This window comes from Trachypithecus francoisi, unplaced genomic scaffold (assembly GCF_009764315.1).
Source record: "Trachypithecus francoisi isolate TF-2019V2 unplaced genomic scaffold, Tfra_2.0 Lachesis_group11, whole genome shotgun sequence".
Classification (NCBI taxonomy): domain Eukaryota; kingdom Metazoa; phylum Chordata; class Mammalia; order Primates; family Cercopithecidae; genus Trachypithecus; species Trachypithecus francoisi.
In genome coordinates, this window is record NW_022681456.1 from 94,685,197 (window position 1) to 94,711,704 (window position 26,508).

The 26,508-nt window shown below is 36.0% G+C and overlaps 1 protein-coding gene across 1 annotated transcript in view; it reads right to left on the reverse strand.

The window, feature by feature from the left end:
• Positions 1-26,508, reverse strand: part of LRRK2 (leucine rich repeat kinase 2) — a 160,294-nt gene that overhangs the window by 129,202 nt on the left and 4,584 nt on the right. The window contains exons 3-11 of the mRNA XM_033222425.1: positions 22,357-22,466; positions 19,063-19,151; positions 16,714-16,848; positions 15,068-15,202; positions 11,846-11,977; positions 6,452-6,571; positions 4,720-4,862; positions 4,551-4,630; positions 3,084-3,190 (exon numbers count right to left, since the gene is read on the reverse strand). Coding sequence (XP_033078316.1) covers positions 3,084-3,190; positions 4,551-4,630; positions 4,720-4,862; positions 6,452-6,571; positions 11,846-11,977; positions 15,068-15,202; positions 16,714-16,848; positions 19,063-19,151; positions 22,357-22,466 — 1,051 coding nt within the window. The remainder of the gene's footprint in view (positions 1-3,083; positions 3,191-4,550; positions 4,631-4,719; positions 4,863-6,451; positions 6,572-11,845; positions 11,978-15,067; positions 15,203-16,713; positions 16,849-19,062; positions 19,152-22,356; positions 22,467-26,508) is intronic.

A 26,508-nucleotide genomic window follows, 5' to 3' on the forward strand; every position in this document is an offset into this window, starting at 1 on the left:
CAACCTTTCCCAAAGTGGCTAGCTTCTAGCCAAGACAACGCTTTAAAAGACAAAAACTGGCCGGGCGCGGTGGCTCAAGCCTGTAATCCCAGCACTTTGGGAGGCCGAGACGGGCGGATCACTAGGTCAAGAGATCGAGACCATCCTGGCTAACACTGTGAAACCCCGTCTCTACTAAAAAATACCAAAAAACTAGCCGGGCGAGGTGGCGGGCGCCTGTAGTCCCAGTTACTCCGGAGGCTGAGGCAGGAGAAAGGCGTGAACCCGGGAGGCAGAGCTTGCAGTGAGCTGAGATCCGGCCACTGCGCTCCAGCCCCGGCGACAGAGTGAGACTCCGTCTCAAAAAAAAATAAAATAAAATAAAAGACAAAAACGACACTAGATCAGTGGTTCTCAAACTTTAGTGTGCATCAGAATCATCTGGAGAGCTTATTAAAACATGGATTGCTGGGTCTCAACTCCAAGGTTTATGATTCAGAAGGTCTGTATGGGGCCCTTGAATTTACATTGTTTATCAAGTTTCCCCAGCAAATGTTGCTGGTCCAGGAACCACACTTTAAGAATCACTATCCTAGACAGTAACCCAATGTGTGACTTGAAAATTGCAAGCAATAAACCTAGGAGAAGAAATTTCATCATAAAGTCACGTTAGACTTTACAGAACATTTTACATGCTATCGCATCTACCAGCTATCTACATAATACTCTTGATCTCATCCACTCCATTTTAACAGGAAATTAACTGCTTTAAGAGGCAAAAAACAATATGCAACACCCTGCAGGTATTACTCAATAGACACCTTCTTTCCTGGCTGCCTATTCACAACTTCATCTCCTCTGATTTCTAACGTATCATATTCTCCTTCCTTGCTTCATTTTCTATTCTTAACTGCCTCAAATATTACATTTTTTAGTTAGTCTTATTATCTTCCCCACTACAGTTTAAATTCCATGAGCCTGGGACTTTTACTTAATGAATGTATCCCAAGTGCCTACAGACACTAGACACTTGGGAGCTCAATGAATATTAGTTAATTAATTGAATGGAAAATGTCACACAAGATGTGTGCAACCTTGGGACCTCCATGGTTCCAAGGACCCAGTTCTTCTGCCTGCCAGTGTAGCCATTTTTCTAAAAAAGCCATGCCCAGCTCTGTACACCCAAAGGTTCTCAAGCGTCTTTCAATGAGAAATTTCCCAAGAAAGGTGATGAATGAGCTACTCAAGTTCTTCATGCTTTATTAAGGCAGAACTCCAAAGACAATACAAAAGGATCTGAGGACATTTTACCTGACAGGTGGTCAGGAACAAAGAAGTAGGGAACTAGAAAGAGCAGAGAACTGAACGAAGACATCAGGGTGGACTCTGAATGTAACCAGTCCTCAGACATCATAATAGGAAGCAGTCGAAATTTCACAAAGTTTTGGTTGTTTAATTTGCATATCAAAGGAGATTTCCAGGTGGTTATGAATGATGTCACCAATGCAATGTTGTCTGTACATAGTAAAAGTCTACCTCCACTCTAAGGTGCCTCAACAGAAGCCACAAAGTCCAGTCCTCATTTTTGGGAGTGAAATCCCTGTCCAGCCCTCTTTAACTGCACAGTAGAATATGAGAGATTCGAGAACAGCGATTTCCTCTCCTTCCCCTTTTACTCAGACTCATTACCCTTGAGAGCAGCCCCTGTCTGTCTGTCAGTGCCCTTGCCACTCCAAGCGTTTTATTAAAGTGCCATCAGAGAGGTGAGATGAAAAAGAAGGAAGAGGAAGAAGAAATGATTTTCCTCTTTATTTAGCTTCAATAATAATATAAAGAAACATGCATGAGGTGGTTGCTTTATTTTTTTTTCCACCTTACCCAGATTCTCTATTAAAAGCTGGTGCTTACACTGGTCTCTGTCTCTGACTTTCAGCGTTTTTCTCTAATTTTCGCCCTATAAAAATATCCTACAAAAGCTGCCAAGTCCCAATGCCTTTATGATGAGTTTTCACCTAAGGATTTCTGGCAGTATTCCTGTTTATGGGGGAAGAAATTTGAGCAGCCTGAACAATAAACTTAAAACTCACGTCTTTCTGAAGTTATACAAGCCATTTTCTCTTCTTAATTATACAGAGCTATAAGACTTATAAGAATTATGTGTAAAGAACCATTTTTTTAAAAAGTATAGTGTGAAAATTTATAATAGACAATTTTACCAGATTTTAAAATGGTGAATAGCTTTCTGCCCAGTTGCATTTCTATGAAATTTTCCCAAGAAAATAATAGGAACCATGTATAAAGGAAAACAGAGGAGGAAAGTGATCATTGGTATGTATTATGGGTTTCAGAAACATCCCACTAGACACAAACTAAAACTTCATCAATAAGAAATTGGTTCATAAAATAGAATACAGGCATGCATTGAAAAACTACATAGCTTTTAAAAATGATAATTTGGGCTGGGCACAATCGCTCATGCCTGTAATCCCAGCACTTGGGAGGCCAAGGCAGATCGATTGCTTGAGCCCAGGAATTCAAGACCAGCCTGGGCAACATGGCAAAACACCATCTCTGCAAAAAATTAGCCAGGCATGGCAGTGCACACCTGTAGTCCCAGCTACTCAGGAGGCTGAGGTGGGAGGATCACCTGAGTCCAAAAGTTTGAGGTTGTAGTGAGCCATGATCATGCCACTGCACTCCAGTCTAGGTGACAGAGTGAGACCATATCTAAAAACAAAAATTAATTTTAAAAATTAAAAATAAAAAATGATAATGTGAGAATACACATGTATCAACATAAAGAAAATAAAATTTGGTTATAAAAGAGTATAATATTTCTACAAAATATGTAAAATTTTGTATTTGTCATGTGTGAGTTTATACATAGAAGTCCACAAAAATATACAACAAATGTTTATTTTATTCTTCATCCTTTTACCTATATGTTCATAATCCACATGTCAATATATCTCTACACACAGAGATATCTTTCACAATATATAGCTTTATAAATTATGTAAGTTTCTCACAATATATAGCTTTTATAATTAAAACTACCACAAAAATGTGTTTCCCTTTATTTGAAAATATGGCACACTGCTTACCATTTTGTTCTAAGAGAGTTGACAATGCATTAGCAGATGCCTGGAAAACTTCCTTTGATGAAGAATGCATCAGCATAGAGAGCATCACTTCCCTATGAGCTGGGAAACTTTCAAAAATTCAACGAAAATGTTAGTAGTAATCTTTTAAATAACTATTCTCGCTTACCATTATCAAATATCTCTAACAACAATTAAGAGCATGTAAACAATATTTTATGCCACCTCCCCTTACAAGAGTTAATTATAGTTCATTTTTAAGACTCAAATTAATTAAATACTAAAAAATTAGTATTTTTATGCTTTTTCAAAAACCAATAAGCAGCAGAGAGAAATAAAGAAGCTTAGCAGATATGTAAAGAGATGCTGAGGAAAAACGTAAAGTGAGGAAAAGAAGATAATGGTAAAAAGAAAAGAACAATAAAAAACTGTCAAGAAGCAAGATAGGTTTTAAAGATGTACAACATAAATTTATTTTCTTTGTTTTAATAATATATTTATTTTAAAGTTCTCTTACGGATATTGAGAAACAGGTATCCTATGAACTAAAATTTATAAACTGCAACATGAATCTCCCTTACCCTAATCTCCAAAAGTCTTGCTCAACATGAGATTATTAAGATGCCAATTTAGCATAGTTTTCAAAAGAACTACTGTTTCTTGTCAAAATGAAAATATTTAATTAAGTAGCATCTGTTATTAATTCCCTTCTTATCAGCAATAGATAATTAAACAAATAGACTGTCAAGATTTCAGATGTAGAATACTACTATTTGTTTCCAAAATAAGCCATTCACAATTTAAAACCCAGAGGATATCCATTGCAAATAGCACAAGCATAATCAGTTGCCATAAAACACAAAGGCTCACGGATATGAAACAAACCTGATATGCACAAAACTCCTTGCTACAGTTTGTATCTTTGGGAGAGAGTGCCAGTCTTATGATGTTTGAATGGCACTCCTAGAGAAAGAGTTATCTGGAGATGACAGCTTCAAATAACCCTCTCAAAAGAAGACAGGTCAACTCTGTCACATCAGATGGGAACTCATCATAGGAAGCTCTCTAACCAAATCTAATTCCTGATATTGACAACCTGCTGGCTAGTCACCACAGAAGAAAAGATCACAGATGGCTCTGCAATTTCTATCACCCAAGATGAATTAATATGGCATTTTAAAACGATCAGCCAGGAAACAGAAAGATTCTTTCTCCATGATTTGTGAATTACCAAATGACTCTTGATTCCAAATCTCTCAATAATAACTCTCAAACATGCTACCTTTTCTAACTCCTGGAGGTAACGAGATCAAAATGCTACATACGTACTACTATTTGGCAGCAACATCTAAAACTAAAAGGCTATATCAAAAACATTTCTAATAATAAAAGTTATGGTTAAAGTATTTTGTAGGTATTGATTTAAAATATAACTGAAATTTTCTATCATATAAAATCAAAACTACTGACTGGCCATCTTCATCTCCAATCTTCTCATGTAAACTGTTTTGGTACATAAGGAGATTATTTAGTGCCCAGCATGCAGCCTCCTGGATTAGGGGAGAAAAAAGAAATCTGTCAAAATATAAATGATTAGAAACATAATTTTGAGTAACTCTAATATTTATGAGAGTCCAACCTGCACATGCTTGTTCTTTCTATGCCACGTTAATGCTTTGTAACAGGCTTCCAGCCAAAACAATTTAACTTCTTCCCCCTCATCATCATTCTCTTGATTCTCATTCTTTTCCTCTAAATCTTGATTTAAGAAAATGGTCTCAGCTTGAAAAAAATTAAAAAATAAATAAAACATTATATATATGATTAACAGTTTGAACAACTCTAATTCAATATTTTGAAATATTACCAACAGAATGAGGTGTGCTTTAGTAGAAGCCTTGGTCAATTATAAAGATAATTTTTGATATATTACACACCTCATAATACTACCATCCTATACAGATAAATAATAAAATGAGGAAGAGGGTACCAAAAAAAAAAAAAAAAAACCTAATAGACTAGAGAAGGATTATTTGAGGCCGGGTGCGGTGGCTCAAGCCTGTAATCCCAGCACTTGGGGAGGCCGAGACGGGCGGATCACGAGGTCAGGAGATCGAGACCATCCTGGCTAACACGGTGAAACCCCGTCTCTACTAAAAATACAAAAAAAAACTAGCCGGGCGAGGTGGCGGGCGCCTGTAGTCACAGCTACTAGGGAGGCTGAGGCAGGAGAATGGCGTAAACCCAGGAGGCGGAGCTTGCAGTGAGCTGAGATCCGGCCACTGCACTCCAGTCTGGGCGACAGAGCAAGACTCCGCCCCCCCCCAAAAAAAAAAAGAGAAGGATTATTTGAAAAGATTAGTTCATCACAGCACTATTCACAACAGCAAAGACATGGAATCAACCCAAATGCCCATCAATCATAGACTGGATAAAGAAAATGTGGTACATATACACCCTGGAATACTATGCAGCCATAGAAAGCAATGATATCATGTCCTTTGCAGGGACACGGATGGAGCTGGAAACCATTATCCTCAAATAAACTAACACATGAAGAGAAAAACAAACACTGCATGTTCTCACTTATAAGTGGGAGGTGAACAATGAGAACACATGAACACAGGGAGAGGAACAATATATACTGGGGCCCATTAGAGGATGCGACTGGGGGAGGGAGAGCATTAGGAAAAATAGCTAATGCATGCTGGGCTTAATACCTAGGTGATGAGTTAATAGGTATAGCAAACCACCAAGGCACACGTTTACCTATGTAAAAAACCTGCACATCCTGCATGTGTACACCAGAATTTAAAATACAAATTTTTTTTTTTTTTTTGAGACTGAGTTTCATTCTTGTTGCCCAGGCTGGAATGCAGTGGCACGATCTCGGCTCACTGCAACCTCTACCCTCTGGTTTCAAGCGGTTCTCCTGCCTCAGCCTCCCAAGTAGCTGGGATTACAGGCGCCTGCCACCATGCCTGGCTAATTTTTATATTTTTAGTAGAGACGAGGTTTCACCATGTTGGCCAGGCTGGTCTCGAACTCCTGACCTTGTGATCTACCCACCTTGGCCTCCCAAAGTGCTGAGATTACAAGCGTGAGCCACCATGCCCAGCCACAAGTAAAAATTCTTTAAAAAAAGATTAGCTGCTTAATGACAAAGCTAAATCAAGAATGATGTAAAGCAAAACTCTACATGGAGATGTGTATACTTGTCACAACTGTTAGTTTCCTTGAAAGTATCCTCTACTAGAAAATGAACTACACAGGACAGAACTTCCATCTGTACATATGATTCTCTTGTTACATTGTTCACACTGGATGTCAAATGCCTCTGGAAGAATCTCCTTTTTAGTGAAGTTACTTACTGAGGAGGGCCAAACAGCTGAGCGCTGAGATCTGTAATGCTGCGTTCTCTGGGTACCGCTGAACAGCTTTCACCACAAATTCATGGACTTCGTTTAACACCAGGATATTAAAAAAATTACCTAAAAGTTAAGTGAAACATTAGCTGAATTCTCATCCATGGAAGTTAAATTACCTTTAACATATAACACTATTTACATCAATAATTTTGAATGGTGATGAATATTTAATGGCATTAAAACATTTACTGTAATTAAAATAGCTTAATATGATTGAGTAAAGTTTTGAAATTTTATTTTATGCTGTCATTTATTTATCTTACTTAGACAATGGAAGTGACTGAGCAAAAATAATGATACTAGTTTGGGTTGTACTAACTGCATGTTCTCTGATTCCCTCTCATGTCATGTCTGTTACACATGGCACGGCAATATTCATTGTATAAAATAACTTACTTTTTCTGACTTTTAAAGATGAAACTCTTAAATCTGTCTTTTAGAAGATCCAATATTAAATAGTTTTGTTGAAACCCTCTTCTTTCACTTAAAGGAATAGTGTTCAGAAAATTCATTGGCATGCTTACCATTATTTGATCTTATCTATGATGATGTCAGAAAAAAAAATAAAAACTAAAATAAATGAGATATTTCACCACCTCTAACCCACCCTGGGGAGAAGTCCCATATCTTTTTATACCCATTCTTCTGATTCTTCTGAAAATTAATATGACACCCAAGAGTCTAAATCCTTATGATATGATATTCCAGAAATATGTACCTTTATATGATATTCCAGAAATATGTACCTTTTTCCATTTGGCTTATTTGTAACTCACTAACAGTCGCCAAGCTTCTTTCTAAAACAAAGAATTAAAATTCCTATTCATCTATAAGCGTAACTAAGTGATCTCTGAGATACAAAGCCAGAAATGGAAAAGATCCTGTATCATAAAAAACCTAAAGCCCAAATATTCATCAACGGCCTCACAATCAAAAGGCAGTTTATTTTAACAGTATAAAATCAAGCACCTTTAATGTGCTCTTATAGAGCAATTTAGCAGTCAAGTAGCATTTCCCTAATCACACAAACAAAATCACTTCTTCCTCTGGCTCATTTCAAGAAATGAAGGCGAAATCACATTTTAATGTAACATGTGCAAGTTGTAACTTGACTGTGTAAAACATGAAACAGAGAATTGTACAGTAGTGTGCTACTCTAACACCTGGATTTAAGAAATCAACTTTGAATTACATTAAAACATTATCAGATATCAGCCAGTTTGTACAACTACAACCTTCTCACGAAAAATAATGAATAAAGCGTAACCTGATAGAGATAAACTAGTAAATGGCTACCACATTTTAGAAGAAATACTTTGTTTAGGGATGAAGAAATCTGGGTTCTCAGCCTGATTTCACCCCTTAGTGCTTACATAATCTTGAATAAAACACAAAGATTGGTGAACCACAGGACCTCATCTGTAAATGTAGAAATAATAACAATATCCCATCTCCCAAGATTGTTGCATGGATCAAAAAACACTGTGTGTGTGTGTGTGTGTGTGTGTGTGTGTGTGTATACACACATTTATATACACAAATATAAATATATACTGTGTATATATATATGCACAGTATTTATATTTGTGTATATAAATGTATTTATATTTATAGACATTTGTATATAAATATATACACATTTGTATGTATATTTATATACACGTATATATATATTTTATATACAATGTTATTATATTTATATATACAGTACATAAGTAGATTCATACATATCAAATATATAAGTATATATATACACTTTGGAAACTATGAAAGAAATTGTGAAAATATTTAAATATGATCATCTTACAGTTTTAGTCATATAACAACATTCAATAAATGCTTATCAAGGAAAGAAATAACAAACTAAAATTGTGCATTTAAAATAGAATTCAACTTACAAAAAATTCATTTTAACCGAAACTAGGAACTTTCCTAATGCTAAAATCAATTTCCAAATTATACAGGGGATATAATCATGATACTAGAAGCGAAAATACGAGTTGCTACAATGGAGATGTGTCAATTAGTTTTTTCAAATGATTAATGATTTTCCCAAAAATTTGTAATGATGAAAAACTAAATGCCTATTATAATAATCCTAATTTTGCACAAAATATTCCCGGTTATCCTTTTGGGAAAATGTCATCAGAATCAATTTCCAACAGTTAGCGATCATTCCTTATTAGTCACCAACCACTCCCTTTTACACGCATTGTTGTCCTCACAAAAATATCAAGGAAGTTGCCAAGGTGTGTGTTGAGGCACACGGAGTTCAAAAAGAAGCTGAAACAAGAGCTGTGAGTTGAACGCCAGAGTAGTCTCGAGGGAAAGCGTGAATTCCGGCGCTGCATTCAACAATCTAGTTTCAGACTCTCTGCAAGGTAAGGTAATTCAACCAGAGTCTACCATATTAAGCCTAGATCTTAAGATCCTAAACTGCTCCCAGGTCAGTCCTGGACTCTGACTTCTGGCAAACACCTCTGAAAGAGCATCTTTAATTTAAGTCCTCAGGTTGTTCAAATATTAAACTCAATCAGAGAGAAACTCACAAGCATACAAGAAAACAAGGCTCTGTGACTGATGGGCAGTCAGCCTAGAAGCAGTTGGTTTAGACTCCCCAGAACTTTACATATAGTTATCAGATACAAAACACAAAATAGCCATGTATTAATCATTAAAGAAATAGAAGGATTTTTTTAAAAAAAAAGAAAGGGTAAAAAAGAAAAAAACAAGAGGCTGCCAAAACTCACCTGGTATATGCGCAAATAAACAGAGAAGATTTTTTTAGAAGTGTTTTTAAAAATCTAATAAATGACCAAGTTAAATTTATCAGGAAGTGCAAAGTAGCTTAGTATTAGAAAACCTGTAGATGTATTTCTTCATATTAACAAAACGAAAAGAAAAAAAAAAGACTTACTACATTTTAAGTATATTTGATAAAATTAAATATTCACCTGTGGTTTTTTAAAGTCCACATTGTAAAAATAAAAGCAAAGAAGAAATAAAATAAAATTTCTTAAAATTTATTTAAAAAATGTAGAACCTTGTAAGATGCATTATTTTGGATGGGAGAATATTAAAAATATTCTGTTTAAAATCAGGAAAAAGAGCAAGACAAGGATGTCTACTATCACTGATTCTATTCAACACTGTATTAATAATTCTGGGTCATGTAAAAAGACAAGGAAATGAAATAAAGAATATAAGAAGCAGAAAGGAAGAACTCAGACTGTCATTATTTACAAATTATATAATTGCTATATAGAAAACTTAAGAGCATTTGGAAACAAATTGTCAGAATTAACAGAAGAGTTTAGAAAGGTAGGTTAGCTCAATATAAAAAAAATTCATTTGCATTTCTTTATGAAAACACAGTTCAAAAATACGATTTAAAAAGAAATACCATTTACAATAATAATAAAAATAAGATATGTAGCAATAACTAACAAAGATGTGCAAGACATGTATAGAAGAAATTATAATGTAAAGATGTCAGTTCTTCTTAAAATGATCACATATTTTGTGCAATTCCAGTCAAAATCTTTTCCAAGGAACTGGACAAGTTAATTCTAAAATATGTATGGAATAGTAAAGGCCCCCAAAAAAAGGCAAGCTGTGCCTAAAAAAGAATGTATAGTGACTTGACCTACTAGCTTTTCAGATATCAGGACTTACAGAACTATTAATTTAAATAGTGTTATATTGATTCAGACAAATCAGATTAATGCAACAGAACAGCAAGGACAGAAACATAAATATATATAGTCGGTGTACCACACAACTGGGAAACAGGTGAACCTCTAATAAATTGTGCTATGATGGTAACTAGCTCTCCACACTGCAAAAAAGAGGGGGAATCGGGTTCTTTACAAAAACAAACTGCAACAGTTTAATAAATGAGAAAGATTTAGAATAAAATATACAATATATTTATTATCTCGGGAAAGGAAAGATTTCTTTTTTTTTTTTTGAGACGGAGTCTCGCTCTGTCACCCAGGCGGGAGTGCTGTGGCCGGATCTCAGCTCACTGCAAGCTCCACCTCCCGAGTTCACGTCATTCACCTGCCTCAGCCTCCCGGGTAGCTGGGACTACAGGCGCCGCCACCTCGCCCGGCTAGTTTTTTGTATTTTTAGTAGAGACTGGGTTTCACCGTGTTAGCCAGGATGGTCTCGATCTCCTGACCTCGTGATCCGCCCGTCTCGGCCTCCCAAAGTGCTGGGATTACAGGCTTGAGCCACCGCGCCCGGCCGGAAAGATTTCTTAAACAAGATACATAAAAAAGACTAAATCACAAAGGAACTGATTATTAAACTTAACTATATCACAAAAGCCACCATAAAGATGGTGAAAAGAGGTGCTACAAGTCAAGGGAAGGTATTTTAAATACATATAACCTACCATCAAAATATTATTATCCAGAAGCTATGAATCAGTTTTTAAAAGACTATCCTATGAAAAATAGTGATAAATGACAGATTGTGTATTTCACAAAGAAGGACTTACCAATGGCAAGTAAATACTTTTTAAAATATTAACCCTTATTTATATTTTCCTAACAACACAGATAGTAGTAGCATAAAACAAGAAAGAATCCAAATGTCCATTGATAGAAAAATGGAAAAATAAATTGTGGTATTTCCAAATAATAGACTACTACTAGCAACCACATGCAAAAATATTTCTGATTCTTATAATCATAGCATTGATATTTGAAAATTGCAGAAGACAACATATAATATAATTACATTGTGATGAAGCAAAAGCAGGCAAGTGTTAACAATTTTACTTAAAGAAACATGAAAATGTAGTAAATCATATTTATAAAGCAAAAGATTTGTAAACATAAAATTCTGGATAGTGTTAACCTCTATAGAGAAAGCAAGGGCAAGAAACAGCCCAGGGTAGCTTCCCCATTGGGAATATACAATATTTAAGTTGGATGGTGAGTTCTTTGCATTATGCTTTACATTGTATATGTTATGCATATTTTTTGTATATATCAATTCTTACATAATTATATTTTAAATATAGCCTCAACAATAAAAAACTCATCTATAGAACTATCTCTATAAAAATAAGATTAAGATAATACTTCTTTCACATTCTACACACCTATTTTTGACACTCCTTTTAAAAGTCCATCTAAGCATAGCAAAACAGTTTGGTATTTTTAATTTACAGTATTTTCTTTTTTTTAATTTATTTTTTTCCGGGACTTTATAATATTTTCATTCAAAGTATGATAATATGCTACTTATCCATCATTATGCAACATATATATATTATATATATGTATATCATATAGATTGTGATGATATATTCACTAAGAAACTCACCTAATGTAAGCCTATGGAGCAAACAGCAACTCACTTCTTGAATTTTTTCACTGATAGGGAATGCTTTCATAGCTTCCACCACAATATTATAACACCTGACATTGCCACTCATGAGGACTTCCACATTATTGCCTGAATTTAAAGAGATCATAATTATCAATAAGGCAACCATTTTCCCCTTTCAAATATGCATACAAAGACGTCTTATATAGATTGTAAATAGATGGCAGCATAATGACTGTATTTCCAAATTTAAACATCATGTTCTGTTAAGCAGCTGTAAAAAATTCTATGCTGTTCATTGATAACATAATGGAATGTAGGACTCATCTTTAGCATTAAGGAAAATTTACTTCTTTCCTGTTTCTTGGCTTAAACCCTTAAGATCAAAAAAAAAGGAAAAATTCAGAGTACTTTTAGTACTGAAAATGAAATGAAAAGTACTGAAAATGAAAGTCTAGAAATGTATTGGTCTAAGTTTTCAAAAACTAAATTGGCGGGTCTCTTTCTTAACAAGGCTCAACCTCACTGGATAATGACTTTTGCATTTTTTTTTCCCCAACCAAAAGAAAGAAAATCAAGAATATGTCACCAGACAGAAGAGTTAAAATCAGTTATGACCTGTTTCCTCCTCCATTCCAGGAGAGCAACCAGTGTACAAGGCAGCAAAATAAAGCTTCCTCAAGGCTCCAAAATAGGTGGAAGAAAAGACGGGAGAAGGAAAAAGGGGAGGCACAATATTAAAATATTAAGTCTAAGGGACAAACACAGGTGAAACAGAAAGGAAGCAAAGACTCTACCAGAAAAAGCAATTAATTAATAAAAGGAGTGAAGTGTGAACCTACGTGGAGAAAATATGTCTATTTCTGCATCAAATGTTATCTGTTCTTTTTTTTTTTTTTTTAAGGGCTATTTGCAAAACATTTTAGTATCTCTTTTGGCACAGCCAAAACTAATCAATTGTTTTCACAAAAAGTGTCTTATAATGCTTAAACATAGAAAAAAGTTAATAACTTATGGAAATGGTCTGTTAAATGAGTTACCTGCTTTGATTCAGAACAATAGACTTAAAGACTGAAAAGCAAATGTTTTTCTTTTTTTTTTTTTTTTTTTTTTTGAGGCGGAGTCTCGCTCTGTCGCCTGGACTGGAGTGCAGTGGCCAGATCTCAGCTCACTGCAAGCTCCGCCTCCCGGGTTTAAGCCATTCTCCTGCCTCAGCCTCCACAGTAGCTGGGACTACAGGCGCCCGCCACCTTGCCCGGCTAGTTTTTTTTTTTTGTATTTTTAGTAGAGACGGGGTTTCACCGTGTTAGCCAGGATGGTCTCGATCTCCTGACCTCGTGATCCGCCCGTCTCGGCCTCCCAAAGTGCTGGGATTACAGGCTTGAGCCACCGCGCCCGGCCAAGCAAATGTTTTTCAATTAGAATCAGTGCTTTAAAAACTCTTGATTCTTAATTTTTAGCTGCCACTTTCTTTGACTTTTGTATTATGAATCAACACATTTTTACTGGAGTTATGTCAGATGTGGGTGGAAAACAATGGATTCCAAAAACTGCCAGCCCAAAATAAATAAATAAATGAGTAAATATAGCCAAGGAAAAGTTTAATGAAAAATATATTCAGTTTGTTGGCAATGATGACTCAGAGAAATGTAAAAGCATGGCCTTTCTCTATTATTGTTCAGCCCCACCCACTTTCTATTGTTTAATTTCCTGTGGATAAGAAAATGTTGTGATTTTATAAACATCACCAAAAAAAGGCATTCTTTCACAAGGGCATTGGGTTTTTACTCTGCCTACACTGAAGGCTCACACCTTCAGACTGATACACCATATCTGAAACCATAAATGCAATTACATATAGTATACAACATACATATAAAATACATATTGTGTAATAATCCTGTCAGTGATTTTAGAACACTTATTACACGCCAGGTATTACTCTACATTTTTAACTCGTTGAATCCTCAAAACTTCACATATGTGAGCATGAAAATATCACTAGATAAATGCATATGTATATCCTGTAGAAACATAACATGAAATACAAAGTGTTAATGGGCATTTACAAAACAAAACAGAATATGAGCCATTATTTTAGCTTATTAGCAATCATTGGTAACATACACATCAAACTAATTTCTTCTGATTAATATTTTTTGGTGAAAAAGGTGGCTAAATTTCAAAGCATCATTAAAATGCTAATCAAGAATCACAATAAAATTCGAACTCCTTCATGCAGCTTTTTAGGCCCTTCATGCTGTCCACTCCATGTCTCTGGCCTCATCCACTGCCTCTTATCAAGCTCTCCCTTGCCTCTGTCAATGAAAACACAAACGGACAGGGTATCTGGGGATGCGCATGCACAGTGGCACACACACTTGCACGCATGCACACTCATAACCCCACACTTTACTGAGCTACTTTTGTCTTCTTGAAGGCAGTCTGCTCTCTCTCGCTACAGCATCTTTACACTAACCATTCCCACTGCCTGGGCCACTTTGCCTGCACTCTCACTTCAGCTCACATCTCTGTGCACAGGAAGCTCTACTTATTCAATCTTTGCTAAGAGACATTGCCTCACTTCCTATTTGTTCTCCTAACTCTGGGTACTTCTGCCATCACTTCTGCCATTGTAATCACCTCTGTACTTATCTGTGTCCCCCACTGTACTACAAACTCTGAAAAGGTAAGGAACACATTTGTATTTTCCACTATTGTTTCTCCAGCACCAAGCACAGAGCCAACTTCAGTATAGTGTCAATTAATGTAAATTAATTAAATGGATAAATGAATGAATGGGTTTAGCATCCACAAGTTTCTAAATAATAAAAATATTGTTAAAATATACTCAGAAAGAGATATATTGTGATTTTTCTTTTTTTTTTTTTGAGACGGAGTCTTGCTCTGTCACCCGGGCTGGAGTGCAGTGGCCAGATCTCAGCTCACTGCAAGCTCCGCCTCCCGGGTTTACGCCATTCTCCTGCCTCAGCCTCCGGAGTAGCTGGGACTACAGGCGCCCGCCACCTCGCCCTGCTAGTTTTTTGTATTTTTAGTAGAGACGGGGTTTCACCGTGTTAGCCAGGATGGTCTCGATCTCCTGACCTCGTGATCCGCCCGTCTCAGCCTCCCAAAGTGCTGGGATTACAGGCTTGAGCCACCGCGCCCGGCTGTGATTTTTCAGATACGAAAAAGAAATCACATATAAATGCTACTTACAAGGAATCGCTAGGGAATGTAAACAATGCAGCACATGAAGTACAATTTCCTCTTCATCTTTAAAATTTGTTAACGCACTTAACAATATCATATAATCTTTGTTCTCAACAAATTCAGTCAGTTGCTCCTCTGAGACTAAAAAATGAAAGACAAAATACTGAGTAAGCCTAAAGATGATATAAAAGTTTAATTATTCAAAAATTACAACATTCATGATAGTTGTATAAAAAAATGTAATCTCCTTAAATAAAAAATGTATTTCTGTGAAAACAGACCTTCCTAAGAATGTTATAATGGGAAAGCAAGCTACGGAGATTAAAATAATTTTGTTTCAGTCTATGTTCGGTACTCAATGTTTTGAAATGTAAAAGTGATAGTCAGCAAGTCATTCTCAGAAAAACAAAATTATTTACAGTTTCATTTGGGAAATTCTAGAGAAAACTGACAGTGACTAATAAAGATGGCCAACTGGAATTGGACATATTGCAGTATTTAAAAGGGAGGCATTAATGGTAGGCTGCAGAAGGGCAGCTCGGCTAAATGTTTCAGTTCAAGAGTTGTCAACTTGAGCAAATGGCAAGTAATCAGACTTTGAAATACTCTGTCTTAGTGATTTTCCATCAGACAGCAAAAATATAGATCATTAATTTTCACAATTAAAGTCATTTGATCAAGTCAGTAAGTTCCATTTGGAGTCACTGTTATTGGGCAACAACCTCAAAAACATGTATAAAATTCTAGTTTATCTAGCTTGAAAATGGTGCCAGAAATATGTTAGAAAACACGGCACTCTAAGTGATCAACATTAACTTTTTTTTAATTTTATGCCAGCGTCCCTATAATATAATGCGAAATCAGTTAAGTTTTTCTAACAAGTGAAGAATATCATGGAACTGTCTCAGTTATTAGGTGATCTATCCCATTCTGGGAACTGCGAGAAATTAGACTGGTAAACTGATAACTGACACAGGGCCCGCATAAATCATTCTTATCTAAACCCCTAGCATGGTTGGCTCCCATAATGATACAAAAAGGGCTCTCAAAATAATTGCTAATTGAACTGTACTGTCACAAGCTCTGTGCCCTCAGGCAGGATGCTCACTTCACTGCTGTGACCCATTTCCTCCTCAGGTCAATGGAAAGACTAAACAAGGACTCCAACCAACTCTAAAATTACATGACAATCTCAGTTACCAATCTCAGGGCCAGGCTATGAAATGCATATTAGTCTTTTTCCTGAGAGACACTTTGTAAACCTCCTGGCTCTTTATGCAGAGCCTTTATCAATTTCTAAGATTTCTGGTGATGACTCAACATCATAATCCCGATGTAACCGATGCTTGGCTTCAGTTGTATTTCTTCTTTCGTAACACCCACACATCCAGTTTTCAAAGCAAATCTTACGCCTTGTTATGCAACTGAAGAAAGTCTACACCAGTGGCATGATTTATAACCCATGAATGAAATTCACTCCACCAAAACAAGCAATACTGCTGAATTAACACCATTCCTCACCCTTGACAGACAACTCCCCCTTCTTAATAGCAGGATTTTAGAAACCTTCTTCTTATAACTGTGTTCTACTTTTCCCAGTATAAGCCTTTTTTTCTTATATATACTTTAAGGAATTTGACATTTTAAAATACCTCTCTCAAACAGCACATGTAAAGCTTTGCATCCAAGTTTCTGGACTTCATCATTGGCTGGAAATGAGTGCATGGCATCAAAAATTAACATGAAAATATCACTTTCTTCATCCAATATCAGTAAGGTGATTTTACCTATTTTGAAGAGAATAATATGCTCTGAGTAAAGATCTGCTTTAACATTTAATGTGTTAATTTTTACATGAAGACTGTGAATGGTTTGTAGACTCACGATTTTGTTTGTTTATTGACAAACGACTTAACTGCCCTAGATGTTAGACTTATCAAGCTCTAGATCTTTATAAATGAGATAAATTCCCAGTTCACTTTATTACAATTTCATGAGTCCCAATCAGTACTTCTACCCTAGATAACTTGCCCCAAACACCTGAAATACATGCTTACGCCTCTTAGACAATATCTGAATATTCCACAGGTACCCCAAACCTGGTCTACTCCTGTTCCCTGTCTTCATCAATGATACCATAATCCAATAGCTACCCATGAGAAACTCCTGAGTCATCTTCTTTTTCCATCGTCCTTTCTCTTCTCATTCTCTATCCAAACAACAAATCAATTCGTTACCAACTCCTTTAAGTATATCTCCTACACATCTTGAAGATTCTTTCTGAACAAAATGCCTTTTGAACAAGGCACCTTCGTTCCTATTGTGTTTTGCATTCTCATCTAGAATGCAAAAACAGTTGCTTAATTGCTCTACAGGCCCCAGTTTCTAACCAACTAGTTTATTGCCTGCATTATATTTCTAAAACACAATTGTGGTCTTGCAAATCCCTTGCTGGAATCTTCTAAGATCGTCTCATACTCCTTAGTATAAAAAAACAAGACCCTTCACACAACTGACTATAGTACATGTATCTCATCAGCCCCTTATCCTTCTGCAGATTGTCTTCACTCCAAATATGCTAAACTCTGCTCCTCACTAAACATTTTCTTTGTTACCTCTTTGTACTTGGACTAACTGCTTGTCATACTCTTGCCTTTTACTATACCAAACATCTCCTATCATAATCCAAAACATAACACAAACAGCATCTATTCTGTCAATAAAAATAATAATACTGGAATAGGAATGGTAGTACTGTATGAGGCTAACTTTAATATATTCCAGTGTTGAGAGATTTTTCAGATTAATAAACCCTCATCTTCCTGTCCATTGCCAAATGAAGAATGAATACCCCTCAAAAAAAAAAAAAAAACACCTCCCAAGGATGAGGTTAAATTAAATCATGGTTAAGACTATTAGTGCATTCCATAGAATATGGTCATAAAAAGCGGTGGTGAAATGCTGAGTACTTTCTTGTTTTTCCCTCATACTCTCATCTTTCTCTTTCTCCAGCAAGGTCTTCATCTCTTAGCAGGACTGATGGGGACTGATGAGGACATTTCAAACCTTCCCAATCACATGTCCAGCCTCTCTTATGCTATTCTCCCAGGCCTCTGTACCCATACTTCTCTCAACTTAAAAAGCCCTCCCCTACATGGAAGGAAACTCCTCCCAGCCCTACAAGATTAGCTCCCTGTGAGCAGCCTTTCTTCTAAGAACCTTATATAATAGCCAGTGTCCAGCACAGCAATGCCCACAACTGTTGCATCATTTCACGATTTTTTTGTTTTCAGGTCCGTTATTTTCCAGGCCAAAGTTTTCTCAGGGAAGGAACCTGACATGGAGAATCAGACCCTGTTTCTACCACTTTGTGGCCGAAGCAACTTCTCTGCATTTCAGTGTTTCTCACTTAGAAAACTGAGATAAAATCCCTATCACGAGGGGTGTTTTCAGGTTTAGGTGTTTAAAAGCATGTGAAGCATTTTACTTGTGAAGCCTAGCATCTAGCAAATACTCAAGAAGCAATGCTATGTATTTTCAAAATGTAACTATTATGGCATACTCCAGAACATATATTATAGAAAATATATGAAAGATATATATGGAGAGAGAAGTAATAATGCAAGGGCATGAATGACCACTAACCTAGGGAGAATATGAGATATGGGTGCAGATTTTGGGAGCAAACATCAGGCTACAAACAGAGATTTGGGGATAATATATAAGGTAATGTTTAAAACCAAGGTATTGAATGAGATTTGTTGAGAGGCAAAGTATAGAGAAAAGAGACAAGGAGAAAAGATGGAAACAGAAAGAATTTTGGAAATAACTGATATTTAGATTACATTGTGGCTGTCCCATCACTAGGCCTAAAAAAAGATGCAATTTTAGGACATTTAAATCAAGCTACCCTAATCCTGATCTTTAAAAAAAAAAAAGTAAGTTAATGGCATCATTTTTTTTTAAACTGAATCAACACGAAAACCATATACATGTATTACCTGAAGTTAGGAGGAGATCTAAGGTCTTCAGTCCAATCATTGACAAGTTTACACTGGCATTATGAACTGTTAGCATTTTAAGAATCAATCTGGAGTTAAAAACAGAAATCAAGATAAGAATGAAATATCATACTCAGAAATTTGCTTATTTAGATTTTTTTGCTCACCTATTTTTTATTACTCTCATTGTATTTAATTCCCTATAGCGAAGCTCATGTGTTTTTGTTGTCTGTTGTCTGCTTTTAGAGACAGGGTCTTGCTGTGTCACCCAGGCTGGAATGCAATGGTGCAATCACAGCTCACTGAAACCTCAAACTCCTGGGCTCAAGTAAGCAATACTCCTGCCTCAGCCTCCTGAGTTGCTAGGGATACAGGTACACACCACCACACCAGGCTAATTTTTTCACTCTTTTTTGGAGAGACAGAGTTCGCTATGTTGCCTAGGCTGGTCTAAACCTCTGGGCTCAAGTGATCCTCCTTCTCGGCCTCCCAAAGTCTGGGATTACAGGTATGAGCCACCGTGCCTGGCCATGTGTGTTTGTTTCTTTCTACAAACCTGAACCAGGCTTATAAAAACTAACAGGGAATGCTATTTAGCTTGATTGTGGTAATATTTCACAGTGTACACATATATCAAATCATCAACTGTATACCTTAAATATAAACAATTTCTAATTGTCAACTCTACTTTAATAAAGTTAAAAAAACAAACAAAAAATCAACAGGGAACTATTATGTGTCTCATTTAACAAGGTAAAAGCGCTACTTATTTTCCAATAAATATTCAAATTCAAAAATTCGGATTCACTATTTTCACCCAACTCCATGTTCAAAATATCATGAAGTCTTATATACATCAAGAGCAAACCTATTTTTACATGTGATATAAATTTATAAATTATCTTAGACATGTTGATATATTAAAATACAGATATAATAAAGATGTTAGTTTGTATATATAAATTAAGAATTCATTTCAATATTTAAATTATTGATTGCTACTGTTTTTAAAAGAGAAATTAATAATATATTAAAAAGTGGGCCGGTAGCGCTGGCTCACACCTGTAATCTCAGCACTTTGGGAGGCCAAGGTGGGGGGATCATGAGGTCAATAGATCGAGACCATCCTGGCCAACATGATGAAGCCCTGTCTCTACTAAAAACACAAAAATTAGCTGGGTGTGGTGGTGCACTCCTGTAGTCCCAGCTACTCGGGAGACTGAGGCAGGAGAATCACTTGAACCTGGGAGGCAGAGGTTACAGTAAGCCGAGATTCAGGCCACTGCACTCCAGCCTGGCAACAGAGCAAGACTCTGTCTCAAAAAAAAAAAAAAGTGAACTTAACATATCAATAATGTTTAGTTCAAATTCATGATATTTTAATCCCTGTATTATTAATCCCAAAATATAATCTCTAGTCTATTCCTGCACAGCATTGTTTGGTGAATTGTTGGGAAAAGACTGAGCTGACCACATCTAGAGCTTTGTATGTATTCAAGAAACATTGCATAATCTCCATTTGGCAGTTGGAGGAACTGAATGAAGCCAGTCTTCAATTCTCTGCCAGTCTTCCTCCTAATCACCCTGCCCCTACCTCTCCCTGTACCATTCCCACTATTCCTGACTTTATCACCACGGAAGAAATTTTTCTTCAGAACTGGTAAGTCTTTGGAGAGAAAAGGCCTTGAAAAAACAGAAATCTATTTTGCAATCAATTTTTGCTGGGAGTGATCTAATACACTCCACTGGAGAGAGCAGTGTGTCTATCTTCTTCACAACTGCATTGTTTCTGGCCTAGAGGAGGGACTTAAAAAACATTTGATGAATGGAAGATGAATGACTGGATGAACAAAGTGAGAGAATGAGTAAGTGAGTGAGTGTACAAATTTCCTATATAAATATTTATGTAATTTAATTTGAACAGCTAGTTTGAACAGGAATATGACTAGATGAGTTTCCCAAACACTCCCTGAGGTTATAGACTGGCTCATCTTTGGACATCTTGGAAATTCTCAACCAAACCAAGGGACGCTTAAAGTTACAATTGCTAATTACTGGTATATTCTGAGTAATTCCTCATCAAAAGCTGTATACTTTAGAACTGAAACACAGAATTACAAAGATTAGATTGAAGATGAGAACTCCAATTAATTGTAAATATGCTCTTTCCAAACACACCCTTTATGTACTGAAAACAAGAAGAGCAACACATTTGTCAAAGAGGGGAAAATGTATAAGCACAGATATGTTCACTTATGGACAAACACATAGCTCTAATTTGTCTAAATTTGTAGCACTACTTGATGCTGATCACCAATATAAACACCTAAAAATTTTTCATAAATTAAATTTTCATAAACTGTATACCACTGTAAGCCAAAAATATTCACAACTTCCTTTTCTGTGGTAAAGAAAAGTCACATTAGGTATAAAAAAGATTTAAAGTTAATGACAGAAGGTTTGTTTGTTTGTTTGTTTGTTTGTTTGTTTGTTTTTGAGACAGAGTCTCACTCTGTCACCCAGGCTGGAGAGCAGTGCTGCAATCTCGGCTCACTGCAACCTCCGCCTCCCAGGTTCAAGTGATTCTCCTGCCTCAGCCTCTCGAGTAGCTGAGAAGATATTTTTTAACTGTCAAGAAACAATGTATTTTCCTGGAAACACATTCTTCTTCAGAAAAGGTTTTCTTAATTAATTGTGGCTAAGGAAGTAGTCTCATTTAAGAAGTCATTATGCTGCAAACTGCAAAAACATAGCTGGTAAAATTGCCATCAAGATTTGGCTGCAGATGTGCTGAAAGGTATTTCCTCTTTCTTACTCTTTTTGAAAGCCGTAGTTTAAATTCACTGTGTATATATATGAATATATATAAATGTACTATTTAAAGACAGAACATCAACTTTCAAATTACTACTTACAGAACTAACTTTTCTCAGTTCCCATTTTTTTAAGAACTAGTGGTTTGTATCAGTTCTATTATTAAAGGGCAAAATCTCTTCATGGTTTGAATTCAAAAGTACTCAACAAAAATCTACAACTTAACCAGTTTTATAATTATATGATTATATTATTAAAATAACGCCTGATATATTACCTTAAATGTTTGCTTTCTAAATCAAACTTCTGAGTTTAAAGCTCTCTATAAATGTAAATCATTGACTCAAGGAAAAATATCTGTATTTCAAAGAATTTCACAAGAGTAGCCTTGGATTGCAAATTCATTGTATCAAGGGAAGGTTTTCATGTGTATAGATAAATACTCAAGGCAGTTTGTTTTTACATATCTATTATACTTACTGGTGAACACCAAGGACTTCCCAATCATTTCCAACATCCTGGGGTCCCATTAAGCTTTGCATTGTACCTGGACAGATTTCTATTAATTTGCACAGAAGTGACCAACCCACCTGAAAACAAGAAAGACATATATTTATATGTTTTAAAGAATGTTAATAGAACATACTGAGTCAAACATGAATCTCTTCAATCTTAGTGGAATATATGCTTATCTCGCTTGTAAATAATTGTTATAAAACAAAATGATACCCTAAAATGTTTACCGAGAAACAAAAGCAAGCCATATCCTTAGGATACACCTTTCTCCAAAAATCAGATCAGAAAGACATACAAAAAATATAACATTTCAGCTGGGCACAGTGGCTCACGCCTGTAATCCTAGCACTTTGGGAGGCGGAGGCGGGTGGATCACGAGGTCAGTAGTTCGAGACCAGCATGGCCAAGAGGGTGAAATCCTGTCTCTACTAAAAACACAAAAATTAGCCAGGCATGGTGGTGAGCGTCTGTAACCTCAGCTACTTGGGAGGCTGAGGCAGGAGAATCGCTTGAACCCAGGAGGCAGAGGTTGCAGTGAGCCAAGATTGCGCCACTGCACTCTACCCTGGATGACAGAGCAAGACTCCATTTCCAAAAAAAATATATACATACACACACACACACACACATATATAAATATATATAATTTCTAAATCATGAAGAACATAGACATGCCTATTGTCTAAATAAGGCAAAATAAAATAAACTACAAAAAATACTTTCAGAGGTTGTACCAAGATTATTATGTGCAGGAATGGCTATACTGGATCCTTAGTACGTTTCTTTTCTTGTTTTTTTTTTTTTGGTTTTGATTTTGTTTTTGAGATAGGGTCTCACTCTGTCACCCAGGCTGTAGTGCAATGGCGCAATCACAGATCACTGCAGCCTAGAACTCATGGCCTCAGGTGATCCACCCACTTCAGCCTCCCAAGTAGCTGGCACTACAGGTATGTGCCACCACACTCAGTTAATTTTTAAAACATTTTTGTGAAGACAGGTGTCTCTCTATATTGCCCAGGCTGGTCTCAAGCTCCTTGGCTCAAGCCTCCTGACATGGCCTCTCAAAGTGCTGGGATTACAGGCGTGAGCCTCCGCACCTGGTCCTTAGTAAGTTTTAAGTGATAGCTACCTGACAGAATTTCCTCCACATATTTAAATTTTTATTATAGGAAAAAATGAAGTGGCTTAAAATGAAGGATTAGGGCAAGTTGAAAATTTTAGTAGCAAAATATAAGTTATCAGAATGGCTGCTCCCCAATTAATGAAGCTAGAATAATAGAGGCAAGAAACGTGGCATTTTTAGCAACTGGCTCTACATCTGATAGGAGAAAAAGAGAAAGGGCTCTATAACATAGACAGGAGGTAGAACTCCTCAATGGCTCCCTCTAGATTTCTCTAGAATGAATTGATAAGGTCTAGAGATACAGACACCCCTAGTAGGCTCTTTCACATTTTGAAATAAAATATGAAATTATGGATGCATTTTAAGTATATCTTCACTCAGTCTGTTTACAAGATGCCAACTTGCCTAAGTTGCTCTTTACCTCTGAAAACAAAATTGAAAGTCCTGATTTCAAACCACAGATTAAAATTAACCTACTCCTCCTACTGTAGACTCCTCTCTAAATATAAAGGATCTCCAATTCTATTATACTATAGATCTATACTTGACATGGTCAAAAAAAAAAGAGAAAGAGCATTTATATATATATATACACACACACACATATATAATATATATAATTTCTAAATCATGAAGAACATAGACATGCCTATTGTCTAAATAAGGCAAAATAAAATAAACTACAAAAAATACTTTCAGAGGTTGTACCAAGATTATTATGTGCAGGAATGGCTATACTGGATCCTTAGTACGTTTCTTTTCTTGTTTTTTTTTTTTGGTTTTGATTTTGTTTTTGAGATAGGGTCTCACTCTGTCACCCAGGCTGTAGTGCAATGGCGCAATCACAGATCACTGCAGCCTAGAACTCATGGCCTCAGGTGATCCACCCACTTCAGCCTCCCAAGTAGCTGGCACTACAGGTATGTGCCACCACACTCAGCTAATTTTTAAAACATTTTTGTGAAGACAGGTGTCTCTCTATATTGCCCAGGCTGGTCTCAAGCTCCTTGGCTCAAGCCTCCTGACATGGCCTCTCAAAGTGCTGGGATTACAGGCGTGAGCCTCCGCACCTGGTCCTTAGTAAGTTTTAAGTGATAGCTACCTGACAGAATTTCCTCCACATATTTAAATTTTTAATTATAGGAAAAAATGAAGTGGCTTAAAATGAAGGATTAGGGCAAGTTGAAAATTTTAGTAGCAAAATATAAGTTATCAGAATGGCTGCTCCCCAATTAATGAAGCTAGAATAATAGAGGCAAGAAACGTGGCATTTTTAGCAACTGGCTCTACATCTGATAGGAGAAAAAGAGAAAGGGCTCTATAACATAGACAGGAGGTAGAACTCCTCAATGGCTCCCTCTAGATTTCTCTAGAATGAATTGATAAGGTCTAGAGATACAGACACCCCTAGTAGGCTCTTTCACATTTTGAAATAAAATATGAAATTATGGATGCATTTTAAGTATATCTTCACTCAGTCTGTTTACAAGATGCCAACTTGCCTAAGTTGCTCTTTACCTCTGAAAACAAAATTGAAAGTCCTGATTTCAAACCACAGATTAAAATTAACCTACTCCTCCTACTGTAGACTCCTCTCTAAATATAAAGGATCTCCAATTCTATTATACTATAGATCTATACTTGACATGGTCAAAAAAAAAAGAGAAAGAGCATTTATATATATATATACATATATATATATATACACACACACACACATACATACACACACACACACCACCCGCTAGAGACTTATGGAAAAGTACCTAAGTGTGATGTGTAATAAATACCAATACAATAGAAATACTGAAAGTAAGATTCAGTGTGAGTTGAAATTACTCAGAGAATATAATATGAAGAGGTAGAGCTTGAGCCAGATTGTATAAGAACTGTTGAGTGGTGAGGAGAGTAGGCTGCCACATAATAAGGAAGTCGCTACAGGAAAGAGGGTATTTTGGGATAAGGCTGGATGCATAAGTAAAGTTGAACATTGCAAGGAGTTGAATGACAAGGTGAGAAATCTATATGCATCCAATAAGGAATAATGGCACAAGTTTCTTACCTGTTTACAGGAGTAAACAAGGGCTATTTTAGGAAGATAAAAATGATTACTCAAGATCTCTTTACAATATTACTTTTGGATCTTTTCCAGATTAAACAGAAATTGCTTTATTTCGTCATTACTTCCTTTTACATAATTTCAAATTGCTTTCAAAGGCAGCAATTTCTGACAGCTATTTCTACCTATACTACTTAAGTAGGATATCCTCCTCCACGTAAGCTGAACAGACATTGACAATCCAGCTGTCATAGAAACCAACTATTTTTGTGCTTTCATAAAATACATCAAGACTTTTTTCTGAAGTATTTAAGAAAATAACATTCTGAACAGCTTCTGGTGGTGAAAAAAATCACATTGGATGCCAAACTCATCCCTATACCTACAAAGCTGACTCAAGGAAAAAACCTGTTTTGTTTTGGTTGGTGAAGCAACAGTATAAGTAAGTGCTTTGCAAAAAGATGCAGGCAACTGAGCTCTCCAGTACTACAAGGAACTTCTGTGATTAAACAGAATCTCTGGCAGCAAAGCAGAGGTAACAATTGATCCATTAATCTATTCAATTAAAAGCTTATCTTTCAGAGAGAGAAGGCTCCCATCCTGCACAGTTACAATACAATTAAATTGGTAGTTTTACTTTATTATAATTATTCTAAAAACTCAAGCATGTAATTAAGGCACAACAGGAAAGAGTCTAGGGGTTAAAGAAAAATTTTTAGCCACTTTCATTTATTTTGCTCCCCTTCTTCAAAGGTTGAAACCGTGAGAATAAAGAGATGTAAAATTTAGGAGCACAGTGAAATGATGGGCGGGAAAAGAAAAATATAAAGCAGCTTAACTACCAATTTTCTAAAGACTGTCATTTATGAAGAAGCATTAATAAAATATGAAATAAACTTCGAAAATAAAACTGACAGCGCGGAATATCATGTTA